At 31.8% G+C, this 18,964-nt stretch overlaps 1 protein-coding gene across 1 annotated transcript in view; it reads right to left on the bottom strand.

The window, feature by feature from the left end:
* Positions 1-18,964, bottom strand: part of CDH18 (cadherin 18) — a gene marked incomplete at both ends in the record, with an annotated part of 338,110 nt that overhangs the window by 104,965 nt on the left and 214,181 nt on the right. The window contains one exon of the mRNA XM_079703309.1: positions 1,614-1,801. Within this exon, the coding sequence (XP_079559435.1) occupies positions 1,614-1,801 (188 nt within the window). The remainder of the gene's footprint in view (positions 1-1,613; positions 1,802-18,964) is intronic.

The raw sequence follows: 18,964 nt of genomic DNA, 5'->3' as shown, positions 1-18,964 counted from the left end.
AGGTCCTTACTCTATCATGTTCTATTCTATTCAGGTTCTTGTTGTGTTTTCTTTCCTCTTCCTGTAATGCTCTTTACCTAACTACCTCCTAAGTTTCTTTCAGTTCTCTGTTCAATCACTGCTGACTATCAGACAGCATCAAACACCCGAGATTTTGTTTTCCCAACAGCACTGTATAACTCTCCTTCATAGAACAGTTTTATTACCTATCTAAGAATGCATGTGATACTTGATTGGTATCTCTCCACTTCCACAGATTGGAAGCTCTATGCAAGAAACAGTGACTTTGGTTCTGCTCAGGCTGTCATGACTCTAGTAGAGCACAGTTACTGGCACATAAGAAACACTCAAAGCTCACATATTTGTTAAATAAAGACAGGGAAGTTGACTATTTTTATTAACACATTTTTGATCCAAGTTTGACTATCTCAGAAAGATGAAAATGAGATATTTTAGGTGAAGAATCAATATTTTATATAGACCAGTGATGACTACTTCTTAAGTATTTACACACTTTAAGCTCTACTTTGCAGGCCCCTTTTGTAACATACAAAAGGCATATTAATCCTCAATTTTAAATCAATATAAAATTGTAATTATTAGAAGAATAAATAGATTTTACGCAGTGTGAAAAGTGTATACAAAACACACAAATAGATGACTAGATATATAGCTAGATGATAGATGAAAGATAGATAGCTAGATTCAAATAGATAAATAAATGATTGATAGATTGAAAGATAGATTGATTGGTTCACTTCAATATTACAGTAGCACATCAGAATAAAATTTCTCAGCCTGTGCTCTGAACATATTACACAGTAGAATCATCTGGAGTACCTGTTAAAAATGCCAATTCTTTATCCCCACTCCATCCTTTCTGAATCAAAATATGGAGGGAAGGGCCTAGGGACCTAAATGTTACTAGATTTACAAACTGAAGTTGTTAAACATTTAAAGACTGAGACATACTGCATTAGGAATTCCATTTAAATCCTTCTTTGCTAATTGCCTGTGTTCCACTTCATTTTTACAAGGACATGAGCATTATTGTCTCTTAAAAGCAAAAAGCAATAGATTTGGTCCAATGACAAATTCTTAGGAATAAAAAAGAATGGGGAAGAAGGTTAATGGCTTCACTAAAATATCCATGACTGTCAAGCAAACTCGTCTAAATATTGTTAGCCAACATGATGAAGTTTTTTACATTAGTTAGAAGGTCTCTTAATGCTACTCTGATTAGTACAGCATAGAATAATGACATTAACAGAACAGGCATTCATGATAAATCTGTTATCTGAAAACAAAGATGGGGTGACACATTCATAGTGTATTGCATATCCAATCTTCCCACCCTACTAAAATACATTTCTTAAGAGAGGATTTAGACAGTTAGACATAGTCATAATTAAAATGTAATTACATATTAAAGAGGAAATATTTGATCATTTTAATGACATGACAATATACATTATTCATACCTCTGCCAAATTTCCATTCATGGAGAAATGAGTGAATTGCTTAAATCACTAACAGTATATATATATATATATATATATATATATATATATATATATATATATATATATATATATGTATGTATATATATTTACCTTCTTTAAGGAAAGGATCCCTTCTCTGGTCTCTTTGTCAGTGGAGATGGAGAATATCCCAACACCGTCACCATTAAGGATGGAGTATGTCATATCCGCATTTGAACCAGTGTCCGCATCATTTGCCTTGATTTTCCCAACAGCTGAACCAACTTGAGCTGACTCAGGAACATACAGCTGATAGTGCTCTGAAAAATATTTCATATTAAATTTATTTAATGATAATAATGTTCATAAAATAATAATCATAAGAAAGAGACATTAAAATATTTAGACCATACATCTATTTATGCTTATATCTCTTCCACAAATGTTCACATTTCCCTATAGACACTTATGAATTAGACATTAAGCATAATGGACATGTTGTTACCAATTGTTTTATTGTCAAGTTAGAATCATATCTATTACAGCAAGTTATTTATTTTAGCAAATCTCAAATAGCTATATAAATAACATAAATCTTTCATTAAAATGTAATTTTTTAAAGATTTTCAAACATGATTAAATTAATGGTGATTTAACATTATACATAAATACAATTAGACCACATGGATAAGTGAATATAAAACATCTATAAAAATAATTTCTCTGAGGTAATAATTGTTTAGTTGTGGTATGATAATAAGTTTTTTTAGGTTAGTGCATCTGGTAAATGTATGGAGTATTCTAATTTGCTTCTAAAGGTACAATTGTATGTTTTAAAGTGCTATATGTTGCTACTGAACATCGACGTGTGTGTGTGTGTGTGTGTGTGTGTATGTGTGTGTGTCTGAGTTTATTCATTATTCAACAGAGATATTTCCCAGTTCTCCTCTATAAATATATTTACACTACTTGACTTCAAATGTTATTTTTTAGTTCAACAGACCTCACCAACATAACATTTCATGGGTAGAGCACCTTCTTCTGTGAAACACATGATCCCCTGAGCTGAATCACGTGCTTTTATCAGGATCTGTCATATTGTTAAAGGCTCTATCCCTCCTGACAAAGCTAATTGACCTGAGAAGAGCATGAGACCCGCGTTTTCACAGGACTGCAGCTTTCCCTTCACAGTTGAAGGGTAAAAGGATAGGCAGCTGATTCACAATGATTAACAGAAAGAGTATGTTCCTGAAATATTCAAACTGGAACTAGGAAAGAACGTCAGTCCCTCTTTGATGGCAAGGCTGTGAAACATTGAAAGGGGCTTCTGACAATGGCCATATTTCCAAAATTCATGTTGAAATAACTAATCTAAGGGCCATAATAATTTTCAGAATCCTTAAAAATATTATGATGTTCCTAGGCAGTTACATACAAAATAGAACACTGTTCTGATGAAAAAATATATAGAAATGTTGCAAAATAAATTAGAACATACCACCTATAACTTTTTGAGGTAGTCTAGGAAGTCAGGTTCCTGGTTTCTAAAGTCTATAAATTCCAGCTAAATTATAACTTCCCATAATTCAGTAAGCCTCACAAAGGACTTTCAACTAGCTAAAACTAGGATGATGACACTTGTAAAATAAACAACAACAACAACAAAAAGTCAGCACACAGAGATAAATAAGTAAATCACAGAACTATTATGATAGTAGTATTACAAAGCACATTGTTTCCACAAAGAAAGTTGCAAAAATCTGTACCAGTATGTCATAAAGATTCATGGCCCAGAAAACATTTTGGTAGAGTCCTACAAGAGGAAGCATATCCCTGGAAGAAGAAGATCAAGTGCAAAGGAAGAATTGATACTTGTTGATACACCAAGTATTACAAGTATAGTAACTTTTCCCCATGCCCCATTGGACAAAATGGAGTATATTAAGATTAGTACTTTAACATTTTATACACTTTCCATAAGGTTGAGAATTTATGAATTATAAACTGTGAAACAACTTTTAGTATGCAGTCTCTAAGTGGCCCCTGATGTTTCCTACTTTTTGATATTCATGCCCTTAAGTAATTCTTTTTCCTCAAATGTTGGCTAGGTATAGTGACTCAATTCTAATAAATTGAACATAGCAAAATTAATGAGGTGTCACTTTCAAGATTAGGTTATGAAAGGACCATGGCTTCTAGCATGGGTACTCTTTCTCACTTTCCCTTAGATTGTTCCCCTGGGGGAATCCAGCTACCAGGTTGTATTGAAGCCCGACCTAGTGGACCATATGACAAGTGACTGAAAACTGACAATAATCATGTTAGTAAGCTGGAAGCAAAAACCATCCCTGCCTCCCCCTAGGCAAGCCTTTGAATAAGACCATAACCTCTGCTGCTGGCTACACTGGGATCTCATGAACCTGAACCCGAGGCACCCAGCTAAGTCAAACCTAGATTCCTGATCTCCAGAAATAGTGAGATAATAAATATTCATTGTTTTAAGCTGCTAAATTAGATTGATTTGCAATACAGCAATAGATAATCCATATACAACTGCACTGTAGTTGTCAGTGATTTGCAAAATACAAAGGACCATTTTAGTTCTTGTCATCCTGTGTCACTTTGCATAATGTTTGGGGAAATTTAAACCAAAGTCATGACAAAACAAAAATCCAAACAAACAAACAAAAATCATGATAAACTTTATTCTTGGAATAATGTATTTAAATGTCTTTTAATCTCCACATCTTACTTTATAAAGAAATAAATTATTGTTGTTACGGCCAATGCTCAAGATGAACCACTTGTCATATTCAAATTTTCAGCTCATCCTCCTAGAGGATACCATACCATCCAGTAATCACGCTCCTTGGTTTTTACCCAAAGGAGATGAAAATTTCTTTTGACATAAAAACCTACACAAGACTATTTATAGCAGCTTTATTTATCACGGCCCAAACTCGGAAGCCACCAAGATGTTCTTCAGTTGGTGAATAGATAAATAAACTGTGGCACATCTACACAAGGAAATATTATTTTTAAAAAGAAATGAGCTACCAAGGCATGTAAAGACATGGAGAAACAATAAGTGCACATTACTAAATGAAAGAGGCCAATCTGAAAAGGCTACATACTCTATGATTCCAATTATATGACAATCTGGAAAAGCAAAACTATGGAGTCAATAAAAATATCAGTGGTTTCCAGGGGTGGGGTGGGGAGAGATGAATAGGCAGAACAAAGAGGATGTTCAAGACAGTGAAAACATCCTGTGTGACACTATAATGGTGGTCATTCTACATTATACATTTGTCCAAAGCCATAAAATATGTAATATCAAGAGTAAACCCTAAGTTAAACTATGGACTTTAGGTGATTATTATGTGTCAATATAAGTTCATCCTTGGTTAAAAAACAAAAGTACAATTTTGGTGATTGATGTTGACAATGGGGGATGCTATTTTAGTGCAGGGGCAGAAGATACATGGGGAACATCTGCATCTCCCTCCCAATTTTGTTGTAAATCAAAAAATCCTCTTAAAAAAAGCCTTATAAAAGAGGATTATATTTTAGAAATAATAATTAGACATGAAATTAAAGATGGTATTATACAACTCAAAAGGATAATTCTAAGTATGGTGGATATCCTAAAAAGTGTATAATGCCCATCTGATTCAAACTATTAAAATGTATAATACCAAAGTATTCAAAATGAAATGTCTACGAATCACTACAAAATAGATGATAGATAATATTTATTTATAAATCAAGAGAGGTTTAGAATATTTCTGCAGTATGTCCAAGGACTGAATGAATAGCCAGATACTTAAAATTACTCTATATTACAGGAGAATAACTGCAGTGAGTCTCTTTTTTTGATAGCTTTATTGAGGTACACTTGATATACAAAGAATTGTATATATTTAATGTGTACAATTTCATGAGTTTAGACAAATGCAAACACTGGCAATATCATCACCAAAATCAAGGTGATAAATACATCAATGCTTTCCAAAGTTTCCTTGCATGTTTTTGTTTTATTTTGTTTTTTGTGGTAAAAATATTTAACGTGAGATCAACCTTATTAACATATTTGGCTGTGCACAACACTGCATTGTTAACTATAGTCACTATGTGGTACAGCAGGGCTCTAGAATTTAATCTTCTAGCATAACTGAACCTTTACAACAACTCCCCATTTCCTCTATTCTTTTTGCTCTTTACAACCACTATTGAATTATATGCTTCTGCAAGTTTGACTGTTTTGGAAACCTCATATAAGTGGAATCATACAGTACTTGTCCTTCTGTGACTGACTTGTTTTACTTAGCATAATGTTTTCCAGGTTCATACATGTCACATATAGTAGAATTCTATTCTTTTTCAGCATTGAATAATATTCCATTATTATTGAATATATACCAAAACAAACTATGTATAGAAGGAAGATACCTCAAAATAATGAAAGCATATATGATAAGCTCAGAGCTAATATCACTCAATGTTAAAAAATAAAAAAGTTTTCTTCAAAGATCCAGAAGAAGACAAGGAGCCCATTCTCACCTACTTCTATTCAACATTGTACTGGAAGTTCTAGCCAAATAAATAAGGAAGAAAAAGTAAAAGGAATACAGTGAGAAAGGAAGAAGTAAAATTATCTCTGTTTGCACATGACATGATCTTATAGGTAGAAAATCCTAGAGACTCCATAAGACAAAAACAAAACCAAATAAACAAATAAAAACCCTGTTAGAATGAAGAAACAGATTCAGTAAAATTGGCAGTTCTCAACATCAACACACAAAAATCAGTTGTGTTCCTATACACTAATGATGAACAATCCATAAAGGAAATTCAGAAAAAAATCATATTCACAATAGCATTGAAAAGAATAAAATACTTAGGAATAAACTTAAGCAAGGAGATAAAATCACTGTGTACTGAAAACTACAAAACATTGATAAAACAAAATAAATTAAAGGAGACATGAAAAATGTAAAGTCATCCTCTACTCAAGGATTATAAGGCTTAATATTGTCAAAGTGTCCATACTACCCAAAGAAATCTACAAATTTAATGCTATGCTAGTCTAATCACAATTCCAATGGCACTTTTTCACAGAAATAGAAAAATATTATCTTAAAATTTTTTTGAAACTACAAAATACCCAACATATATAAAACAATCATGAGAAAAAAGAACAAAACTGAAGGTTTTATACTTCCTGATTTCAAAATATATTACAAAGTTACAGTAATTAATCAGTATGGTGCTGGCATAAATATAGACATATAGACCAATAAAACAAGACAGAGAATTCAGAATTAAACCCATGCATATAAGGTCAATTGATCTTTCATAAGGGTGCCAAGAGTAAGAATATGGGCAACTGAGTTTCTTCACCAAATAGTATTGAGAAAAGTAGATACATACATGCAAAAAATGAAATTGGATACCTATGTTACTATACACAAAAATCAACTTAAAATGAATTAGCAATTTAGATGTATAATGTGAAAATGTAAAATTCCTATAAGAAAACATGGGGAAAAGCCTTCTTGACACTGGTTTTGGCAATAATTTCTTGAATATGACACAAAGCATAGACAATAAAAGCAAGAGTAGATTAGTGGGACTACATCAAACTAAAAAAAATCTTCTTCACAGCAAAGGAGACAATCAACAGAATTAAAAGGCAACATATAGGATGCATGAAAATATTTGCAAACCATATATCTGATAGGGGTTAATTTCCAAAATACATAAGTAACTCCTACAAGTCAATAGCAAAACAAAACAAAGACCATGAATAACCCAATTTTTAAAATGAGCAAAGTATTTGAGCAGACGTATCTCCAGAGAAGACACACCAATAGCCAACAGGTATATGAAAAGATGCTCAACATCATTAATTATCAGTGAAAAGCAAATTATCACTATAGTGAGAGACCACCTCATACCTGTTAGGCTGGCTATTGTCGAAGAACAAAAGATAAAATGTGTTGGCAAGGTTGTGGAGAAATTGGAATCCTTGTACACTGTTGGTAGGAATGTAAAATTGTGTAGCAACTATGTAAAACAGTATGGAGGTCCCTCAGAAGATTAAAAATGGAACTACAATATGATCCAGAAATCCCACTTCAGGGTATATATCCCAAAGAATTGAAATTATGATCTCAAAGAGATGTCTGTATTCTCATGTTCATTACAGCATTATTTACAATGGCCAAGATATGGAAACAACCTGAGTGTCCATTGATAGGCAAATGAACAAAAATAATGAATAAAGAGTCTGTCTAATAAGATAAAAAATTTCAGCAACTTGGAAAATAAAACTACTGAGCGTGTATGTATGTGTGTGTATATGATATTCTAGTGAGATAATTATAGGATTACTAAAAGAGGAAATTAGAAAAAACAGAGATATTATGATAAATGGAGATGAACTCAATGAGCATTGGATGTCTCTGACAATAAAGATCACTAAGTATATAAAAAGAGTTACTAGGAATTAAATAATTTCAAGGAAACCAAGGGCTCTGGGACCCGGGTTTTTTTAGAGTAGAAAGCATATTCTAAAGAGCCCAGTGTGCATTTAATACTCAAATATTTTATTAGTATTTGTGTTTAACATAAATATTCACATGTACCTTTGAAACTTTAATCCTAAATTTAATACCTTTATGTTCTATCATATTTTTAGGATAATATGATTAACTATGGGAGGAAATATATAAAATTATCCTAAAATAACAAAAGATATCAGACAAAACTTACTCTAAACACTAATTCTAACAAAACAAAAAACAAAAAAACATGCAACTATCAATCCTGAAGACATATAACATGTAGAATCACCTTTAAGAATTCTGACAACTGAGATTCAATAGTCCATAAATAACTAGGTATTATCACCTTTGAATAATAATTATAATACACAAACTTTTGTTTACCTGTTATTTTATGAAACCTGGCATTCCCTATAGGAGTAAAAAACACTTGGGAGAAACTTTAAACTATATGGTTCAAAATGTTTTTAGAAATCTTTGACTAATAGTCTAAAGTTCTGCCTTGCTATTCATGATATAATTCAATCACATAGGAAGAGTCAGTTTATTATTTAGAAAACAATGTACTCTTATCTAAATAAGATTAACAAAGGTCATAACTCATAGAATCTTAGTATACATGGTAAATGATCTTGTGCCTTTCCATGTTATTTTTTTTTTATTTTATTTTATTTTTTTTTTTTGCTGTACGCGGGCCTCTCACTGTTGTGGCCTCTCCCGTTGCGGAGCACAGGCTCCGGATGCGCAGGCTCAGTGGCCATGGCTCACGGGCCCAGCCGCTCCGCGGCATATGGGATCCTCCCGGACCGGGGCACGAACCCGTATCCCCTGCATCGGCAGGCGGAGTCTCAACCACTGCGCCACCAGGGAGGCCCCCATGTTATTTTTAATCAGTAATTTCTCTGGGAAAAATAAAAAGACACTATCTTGGATAATTTTAGAGTACAGTCTAATCAGCATTTCTATAGTTGCCAAAAAATCCTTAGAGTACTCTGACTGAGCTCAAAAACAGGTTATATATTGTAGAAGTGTTATCCAATTTTCAAAAGGAGAAAGGAGGACTTAAAAAAAAAAACACACATTGAGTTTTTTTTTTTCACATTGAGATTTTTATTTCACACAGACACATATAAGCACACACACATAAACACATGGTATATATACACACAACATATTACTTGAGTGTGTGTTTCATCATTTATGTATTAGATTTTATGTATCACCAGTATCACCATTTATGTATAAGCTTGAGAGAGAGAGAGAGAGAGAGATCATGTATTCGTTTCCCAGAAATACATTTTATAATTATGTCCATAGGGACAAACACAAATTTAAAACAAGAGACTAAATTCTTAATTCTCCCTGTTAAAATTAAGGGGAGAGATTTTTATTTTTTTTCCCAGTTTCATTTTCTTGAGCGTTTACTAGAGAAAACTTGTCATGCATATAACTATATATGTGAAATATATAAATTTCATAGCTAGAACATATTTATTTATTTTAAAATCTCATAATGGCATAGATATAATCATAGATCTAGTTGATATAACAAAGGAATTGATTTTAAAAAATATCTTTTATAGAATAGGTTATGGATTAAAAAAATAAAAACCCAAATCATTTAACATGTTTCTAAAGATACAGAAATTTATGTTTCACATTATTTAGTAAGTAAAACAGTCATTACATTTCTTAACCCGTATCTCTGCTTTTGTAAAAAAAAAAATCATATTTAATAATTATGTTGCCCCAGTACACTCATAGTAAATAATTTGGTTGTCATATACACAGGCTACAACAGAACAGCCCTGGTTATTGTTATGACAGTCATCAACTGTGGAAGGGTATTCTAGCAGAATTGTGTAGCAGTAAAGAATCACTGAAAAAAAATCCTTCATGGCAAAGCAAATTTTTTGTTTGGTTGATGGTTGAAGTAGGTAATGACTTGTAAAATGGCAATACAAAAACACCCTCAAGGACTTCCCTGGTGGCGCAGTGTTTAAGAATCGGCCTGCCAATGCAGGGGACACAGGTTTGATCCCTTGTTGAGGAAGATCCCAAATGCTGCAGAGCAACTAAGCCTGTGAGCCACAACTACTGAGCACATGTGCCACAACTACTGAAGCCTGTGCACCTAGAGCCTGCAACAAGAGAAGTCACTGAAATAAGCCCGTGCACTGTAACAAAGAGTAGCCCCCACTCACTGCAACTAGAGAAAGCCTGTATGCAGCAACGAAGACCCAATCAGCCATAAATAAATAAATAAATAAATAAATAAATTAATTAATTTAAAAAAATTAAAAAAAAAAACTTCCCCCAAACCAACTACAGTGTCCACATTTGAACCAGTATATATTGTGAGGAGATGGGATATATTTTGGTGGAGGAGAAAACTACAATAACCCAGCTGACTTAATGCTGTTAGGAAAGCTTTTTTCCTGCATCCATAATTTTGAGAATATTTTTGTCTTTATAATAAACAAATATCACCAGGATGTGTTTAGCTCTGGTAGTATTTTTATATTAAAATATGTTGAGATGCTTTAATCTGAGTTCTGAGTCTCTTTTTTCCTAGTCATGAAAATTTTCTTTCAAAACGTTTATTTTTTTGTGGTTTTTGTTTTGAAGGGATATTTTTGCATTCATAATTTTTCTCTCTGTCTTCCCCTACATATAAAATACTATTGGGCTTATTGTATAAAGATTTTTCTCTTTTCCCTCATTTTTATATCACTGTTTTTATATTATTATTGGTTCTTTCGAGTTTTACTGTTTTCAAGACTGATCTTAATTAAGCATATTCAATTTTCTAGAACTCCTAATTTATTTCCTACATCTCCTTTTACACATCATCAGGGTGCCTGTTTTTTTTTTCTTTTTCTTAACTATTTGAACAACAATGTATCTATATCAGAAACTTCCAAGACTTCTTTACCTATTATACTGAAACTATTTTTGTTTCAATTATATTAAAAATGATAATTAGTTTTCTAAAAAGAAAATTTGTTGCTTATAGTTGGCTTATCCTCAGATCTCTGGATATCTGTAAGATTATCTTCCATTTGATTGCAGTAATGCTCCTAACTTTTCTGGTATTGTAATACAAAAGGTTTTTTAAAAGCTTCTAATCTCATTAATGATATGTAATTATTATTATGACTGTTATGTTTTTTTAATTTGTCTTTTCCCTGTTTATATATTTTGCTTAAAGAAATTTAATATTTATGTAGTAATATTGATTGATCATTTTATGTTTAATGTCCTTGTTTTTTTTAATCTTCCTCTCTTCTAGTGCCATAAAATAATCTCATTTTATTTTAAAGCATAAATAGCCTATGACTTTAATCAATTTGGTAAACCTTTATGATGTCAATTTATCTACTTTTTACAATGATGACCTGTGGTGCCAGTGCCTTTCATTTCCTAATGTATTTTAATCTGTAACTCCAATTTGGACCTATACCAAGTTCTGCAGTATATATTACACTGCTTCCTAAGGGCTCCACAAAGTCCACTAGACCTATTTTCCAAACCAAATGGATGTTGATATCTGTTTCATCAGCCTCTCCCCCATTATTTTCCCTTAAGAGTTCTTGATTATTTATGAATATGCATTCTTCCACATGAAGTTTTGGATCAGTCTAGATTATTGACTCATTCAGTAAATGTTAATTACGTGTGCCAGCATAATTTCAGGTACTAAGTATACAATAAACAAAACAGACAAAAATCCTCATCCTTATGGAGTGTACATTCTTATGAGAAAGAAAATGGGCAAGATATATGACAAAACTATACAGTATATTATGCTGTGATAATGCTAAATATGACAGATATAGCATGTTTATTAATCAGCTGTTTCTGTGTTGATTAATCACCAAAATATCCCAGTAGCTTACAACAACAAATATTTAATTCTATCTTGCATTATATGAGAACTATGACTAAGCTACAACTACTAGGTTAAGCTCAATTCCAAGTGAATTTTCATTTCAGAATATGAGCTGAAAAGGCAGTCATTGGGAAGGCAAGATCAGGAACACAGAATGAAACCACTTAAAGGCATTTAAAGTGGCTCATGACATGCCTTCTCATATTCTGTTAGCAAAACAAAGTCATTGGCAAAGCACAGTTAAAGTAGCAGGGACATATACCACCTACAGGAAAGCATGATAAGGGAGGGAAATAAATAATTGTGAACAAATAATACAATCCATTCACTGTCCACTCTCTAGACTCAAATAACTATGTTCCCCTTAGAGGTAAAATCCACTTACCTGCTCCCTGACACCCCCAAATCTCTTTAAAACATGGCACCAGTCTTGATTTCAAGACCTTTTGATATAATCATATACAATGTGGCTTTTCTTGTTCCAGAGACCACTGAATTAGGACACATTATTTGCCCACCAAAAATTCAATATATAACTGGGGATGAATAAGGACAAAATTGTTGAAATAAACACCCTGTTTAAAAGGGAAAATATGTCAGTGGCTCATAGCAATTCAGAAATTATTGTCTGCAATCATTATGTGTTTCTGTCCCTAAGGCTAATTTATTTGTTGAATCCTTTACATTTGCATTTTTAGCCCTAAAAGTCATGAAATTTCTAATTTCTTCCTCTTCTCTTTCATGCCTATTAGAAAATACACGATTTTTTTTTTCTGAGCTGACCTCTTTCTTGTAGTATCTTATCAAATACAGCTAATAAAAATCAACTCATATTATAGACATTCTCTCTTAATATCTCTTCTCCTAAAGCCATAGCTTCATTAGGTACATTTTCTGCCTTCCAACTTATCCTAGGAAAATATTTATCAAAGCAAAACACAGTCACCTTCTAGCATCCTATAAACATTACTTCATACTTTGTTCTTCTTCAAACACAAATCCACATAATTTATTGTTGTTGGTGTCTTGGTCAAATTAACTGGTGAATCCTAAATTCAATGGGAAAATATCTTCTAATCACTGGAAAGCATGACAGAGACAGGGAGAGAATAATTAAATTTACCAGGGAAGGTAAGAGAGACACCAAGTATTTGAGGATGAGAAGTCAGTAAAATACTATTCCAAACAGAATTCTCTGAGGAAGACAAATGAGAATGAATGTTGTATAAAGATTGCAGCCTCTGACACAAACATTTTAAGTAGTTTTCCAATGAGGTTCTCTGAACAATGAATTCATTCTTTTTGTTTTAATGTATCTTTATATCATCTTCAGTTTTAATGCAATTTAGCGTGTTAAAGATTACTAGAGTAACAGTTTTTCCCCCTTCTCATCAATTTTGAAGACAAGTCTCTATTGTCATCTGTACTCTGCTTTTGTCGATGATAAGTTCATAGTGAGTTAAATGGTTTTCTCTTTGGTTTTGGAATTCTAAACTTCACCATAACACATCTAGGTGATAGTATTTTTCCACTCTGTTTGGATCTTCTAATAATTGTTTATCTAAGGTTTCATGTAGGTATTTATTCTTGAAAACTCTTAGTTTACTTTTTTGTTTTTGTGTTTTGAACACTGCCTCACCATTTTCTTTGTTGTCTTCATATGAAAGTCCTATGATTGTACATTGAAGCTTATTTTCTTTAGTACATATTTCTCTCTCTCTCTCTCTCTCATTCTCACTCTCTCTAATCTTCAGCTTCTCAGATGCATTCTGGTTAATTTTCTTCAAACATATCTTCCAGTTTACTTGTTCTGTATTCAGCTGTGTCTAATCTATTCCCCCAATGTCAGTGTCTATGTTGCATCTTCTGTTGATTGATAAGTACAGTTTTTCCATTTTTCATTTCAGAGCAAGCCCTGGTTTCATGCCAGACACTTAACTCTAGTATCATCTCTAATAAGTTCCTGTAATTATATACTTCCTCCTTTCTCCAGGGCTAACAAGCTAAGATGCTAGCTTCCAGTGTATACATCCTGCCTTATACTCTCTCTGGGCTCTCACAACATCAGCTTGCAAATTTCCCACTTGAAGTGCAGATTCACTCACACTACTACACCCACATGAAAATATAAATTAAAATTTACTGAGGGAAAACATAATTACATCAGTAGCAGAATGCACATAATTCCCTAAACTCTTATTTGTCCAGAGTATGACATTTAGGCTTCACAGAACTCTACAACAGAGCTCCCATAGAAAGGAACTCCCACTCCTATAATGTTCTCTATATTTTCAAAGTCAGGAGACAGAGAGCACTACAGCACCTAGGCAAATATGTAAGATGGGAAGCTCCCTATCTGAAGAGGTGGCCATTTTGGAAAGAAGGAGCCTCTGAGTTCTATAGCTGGTGCCAGCTTATAGAGACTAGATTTGTCATATTAAACAAGTCTTCAACTTGTTTTTCTTCATTCCTCTAAATTTAAGCTCCTTTTTAATATTAGCTACCTAATTGTTGTGAAAATATTGATTATGTATACACTTACATTTCTTTTTTTTGTAAATATCATGAAGGTTGGTTCACTCTTGGCAACTATATTTTCCATGGAAGAAAATTAGAAAATGTGTAGACAGAATTTTTTCTATGAATGAAACGTCTGTTACACCAAATGTCTACTACAGAGTTTATAGCATTTTTGATGCTTTAAATTATTTTAAGATAGAATTTCTCCTTATCTGGGAAAGTTAAATATACTGGAACATTTATGATTTAAATGGCTGGATGTGAAGCTTAGACTTGTTGAGCAATGAGGTGGTGTAATGTGTATTATTGAATTTTAGGTATCAAATGGTTTATAGTACATTAGTAGTGTCTTTTTTTTTTCTTAGTTTGAATATATATGAATAATTTCTAAGTGATATTCTACCTCATTAGCAAGTTTTAAATATACCTCTAAATAGCGCTAATGTTACCTATTTTGGTGTTAAGAGTACATAATTTTATGTGAACAGAGATACAGATATTATTTCATAATTTTTTTCTGAATATTCCATAATTTCATATGCCATATGTGATCCTTTTCAAATAATTTCTTAGACACCATCATAAAATGTTAATGATTAACTGAAGTACATTTAAGAAAGGAAGACTTCATGGGAATAATAAAAGAGAATTTGGTTCATTGAAGCTTGTCCCTTTTAATATACTTTTTTTCCCAGGATAGTCTTGATTCTAATTGATTTTTAAAAGACCTCGTACCTTTGCTTCAGTAGCTTTACCAGGTGAGCAAATAAGTCAATTCCTAAGATTAACCCCATGCCCTAGCCTATAAGAACTGTAATCAACTGATCATTACATTTATTCTGACTAGTTAATATTTTTATTACATGAAAAATATTTACTTGGGAAAGTGACCACCTTTACACAAGATACATATCTATTTATAGATGATTCTGGGAGAAAGTTGATTGACACATAAGTGGTTAAGATACTGTACTATGATTTATACAGGATGTCTGACATCATAAGGTTAACAGGAGAGTTTCAAAATCTCTACATTAAATTGTTTTATGCAGATAGAGTGTACATTGGAAATGCTACTTTCAAATTAAAAAAAAAAAAAAGACACACAAGGAATCTGGGATGTCCCTGAATCTAAGACACTTGTATTGAATACTAATCATTAAGCATTACGTTAAGCTCTGCATGCAATATTTTTAATACATGAATAAAAGACTAATTCTACAGCTATTCAAATGCCACACATTAAAAGGACAATTGTCCTATATCAGAATATTCACTGTAATTGGGAATATGCTTAACCAACATTCTGTGTTATCATGTGTCAACATGCAGCATTGCAAAGCTGATTCTCCTGTACAAATTTATTTTCTTCAAAGTAATGATACAATGGGCCACTTTTTAACACTCTCTCACTTTTAATCATAAGCATGACTCATAAAAAACTGAAAAAACTGTAAACTTATAAATCCCAACTGAAAATCATTCCTACTTTTTTCAGCATTCTATGAAGAATTAGAAATTGATTTGTAAAGATTAACTAGTAACAATCAAATTATTTCTAAGAAATATATGCCCATGTCCATAAACACACATATCTATACAAAACAACAACAACAACAAAAATATATATATAGAAAAGTAGACTGATGATGCATATTTAAAAGAGCATACATGTATCCTTTTGCAGAACCAGTAGTTAAGAAGTGAGGAAATAATATAGAAGAAATATTTGAGTAAATGCTGACCAAAATTCCTTGGAACTCAATAAAAGATAGCTTTAAAATGCCTTATAATTGAAAAGCAGATTCTTAAAAAAGTAAATACCTCCTAGGTACAACATAGTTAAACTTCTGGAAAGTTAAGCACAGAATATCTTAAAATAAGAAAGATCCATTAAAGTAGAATAAACTATAGTAAAAACTATAGTAAAATGATAATAAGACTGAGACGGATTTTTTTTTTAACAGACAAGATGGTGGTCAGCAGACATTACATCATTAATTTTTGAAATAGAGAAAAATATCCTTCAAGCTAGAATTCCATTTCCATTGGAAATTATCCTTTTAAAAATGTAGGAAAAAGAATGTTTATGAAAAAAACTAAAAAGAAAAAAAATCATTGATAGTAGACTGGCACTAAAGGAAGAGAAAGGGATTTTTAAAGAAAATTTAGAATTTCCTTTTAAAATGATTAATGACTATAGAAGGAAAAACGGAAAATAAAGAAAATAAATAGCACCAGGAAGGATAAATTATAATTGACTTAAAACATGATTCTTTAACAACACAAAACAAAACAAAATTACAATTTCACATAAGGCTTAATTTATAAGATGACAAAAATAGCAAAAATAAAAGATTTTTAAAGTTAAAGTTATTCCACTTTTCAAGTGATAAATTATATTTTAAGGTGGAATGAAATAAATTCAAATATCTAGAGCAAACATTAAAGAAAAATAGAAGAAAGTAAAATAAAAAATATTGATGGGGGATAAAATGAACAAAATTAAATACAAGAATAATTCATAGAAAGTAAGGAAAGAGAGAAAAGAAATAAATGAAAAAAGTAGCAAGATGGTAGACTTAAATAGAAATGTACCAGTAATTAATTATAAGTATAGTAAATAAAAATAAACAACAGAAATGTGAAACCAGATTAAAACAAATTAACAAAAACTTAGTGTCTTAAATGAAACTTAAAAAAAATAAGAACAATATAGTAAAAAAGTAAAATGATGAAAAATATTATACCATACAGTTGTTAACTAAAAAAAAGGAAAACAAAATATCTGGAATAGTTATATTAATGTCAGATAAATTGGACTTTAATTTATGAACCATTATTAAAGAGAGATGTTTCACAATGACATACTTTCAAAGAGGAAGATATCATACCTTAAATCTGTGTGCATCTGGTAACATGATTTCAAACTATATCTAACCAAAATAAAACAAAACCAAAAAATACTAATAAAAAATAGAAGAAAAAATAGAAAAATCCAGTATCATAATGGGATATAATAACATACATCTCTCAAGAGTTGACAAAAAAAACCTTCTGTTTGAATATAGAAAATTGCAGTGACATAATGAATAAACTTGAACTAATTTATATATGTAGAAAACTAACCATGAAGCTGTGGAATTTACCTTCTTTTAAATCAAGTACATGCTGACACTTAAAAAAACTCAAGAAGTTTCAAAATATATGCCTGTAACCATGGTAAAATAAACTAGGTATTTTTTTTAAAGTATGCTGGAAAAACTCCAACTTGGTGGTAATTGAAATATGTACTTCACATTTTGATGGATCAAAGGAGAAGCTTGCTTGCTTGTTTCTTTTAATTTGTTTCAAATAAAATATTAATGCTGAATATATTATATGCCATTTAGATTTGTTCTCATGAAAATGCAAATAATAACTTTAAAACAACAGGCCTTCATCTAAAATATTTTACCATCAACAAAATGACATCAATGTCAATATTTCCATCAGTGATATTACCTCTTTTACAAACATTAAATTTACCCACATCAGTTAGTTTTCTCATTCTTAGGTTTATGGGAAATACTGCCATCTACTGAACTTTTAGGACTTGAGCCTCCCAATATTAACATTGCACTATATCAACTCGAGTCACAAACAGGCTAAAGTTGTTGGATGACTTAATTTTGCAATTATTTCAAGTTCTTAGGGGAAATTTTGTTAAACGATCAAATTTCTGCTCTTTAATTAATGATTATTTGACATGTGTTCTTCTTGTTTCCCCAGATTGGTTATTTACTCTATGAGGACAATTCTCAAATACAACTTCCTTCATTTAGGGTATAGAAGGTTTGCTTTATGATCTTTCATGAAAGTTACTGATATTTATGCACATTTTCTTTACACGGAATAATAGACCTCAGTGACGTTTTATCTGTCTGAGAATCAATTATGGAATAACCATAGCATAGTTAAAACCAGAGAAGGAAATAGCAAGAATCTTCAGAATTAGAATAGATTCCTTTCAATAGAAGTACTAATATTGAGGAACTTACACCTTGAGATATTGTCTCTGAAGAAGAACCGGGCATCGCTTGTGTCCTTTGAGTAAGGATTCAAGCCACAGATGGGCTGATTTGTTCTCTTTCACTGTGAGTCTGACAAGTAGTTCCCTTTTCTAATTTGTCATGTGTAGTTGGACATGTACCATCCAATGTCTGTTCTCCCCTATAGCCTCCCTGACACTGACAGGTAGCCCGCTTCCACCTGGACTTTCGTTTACCTTGTATTCCAGGCCACTGAGTTTGCATCTGCCTAGTGTAGAGAGTCTTTGTAAAGCAAATTATTAGTCTAGTTCACATGTAACTCTCAAATGCTTACTCAAAACCCATTTACCTTAAATTAAGGTACACTGATAACTTTAAGTTAAGATACAAGATGTAACAAGCTGATTTTCACAGGCCATAGCAAATTGATAGGAAGAGAAAGACATTGTAAAAAATGCTATGAGGGAATAT

Source organism: Hyperoodon ampullatus (genome assembly GCF_949752795.1).
Source record: "Hyperoodon ampullatus genome assembly, chromosome: 4".
NCBI lineage: Eukaryota > Metazoa > Chordata > Mammalia > Artiodactyla > Ziphiidae > Hyperoodon > Hyperoodon ampullatus.
This window is presented reverse-complemented; position numbering and strand designations above follow the sequence as displayed.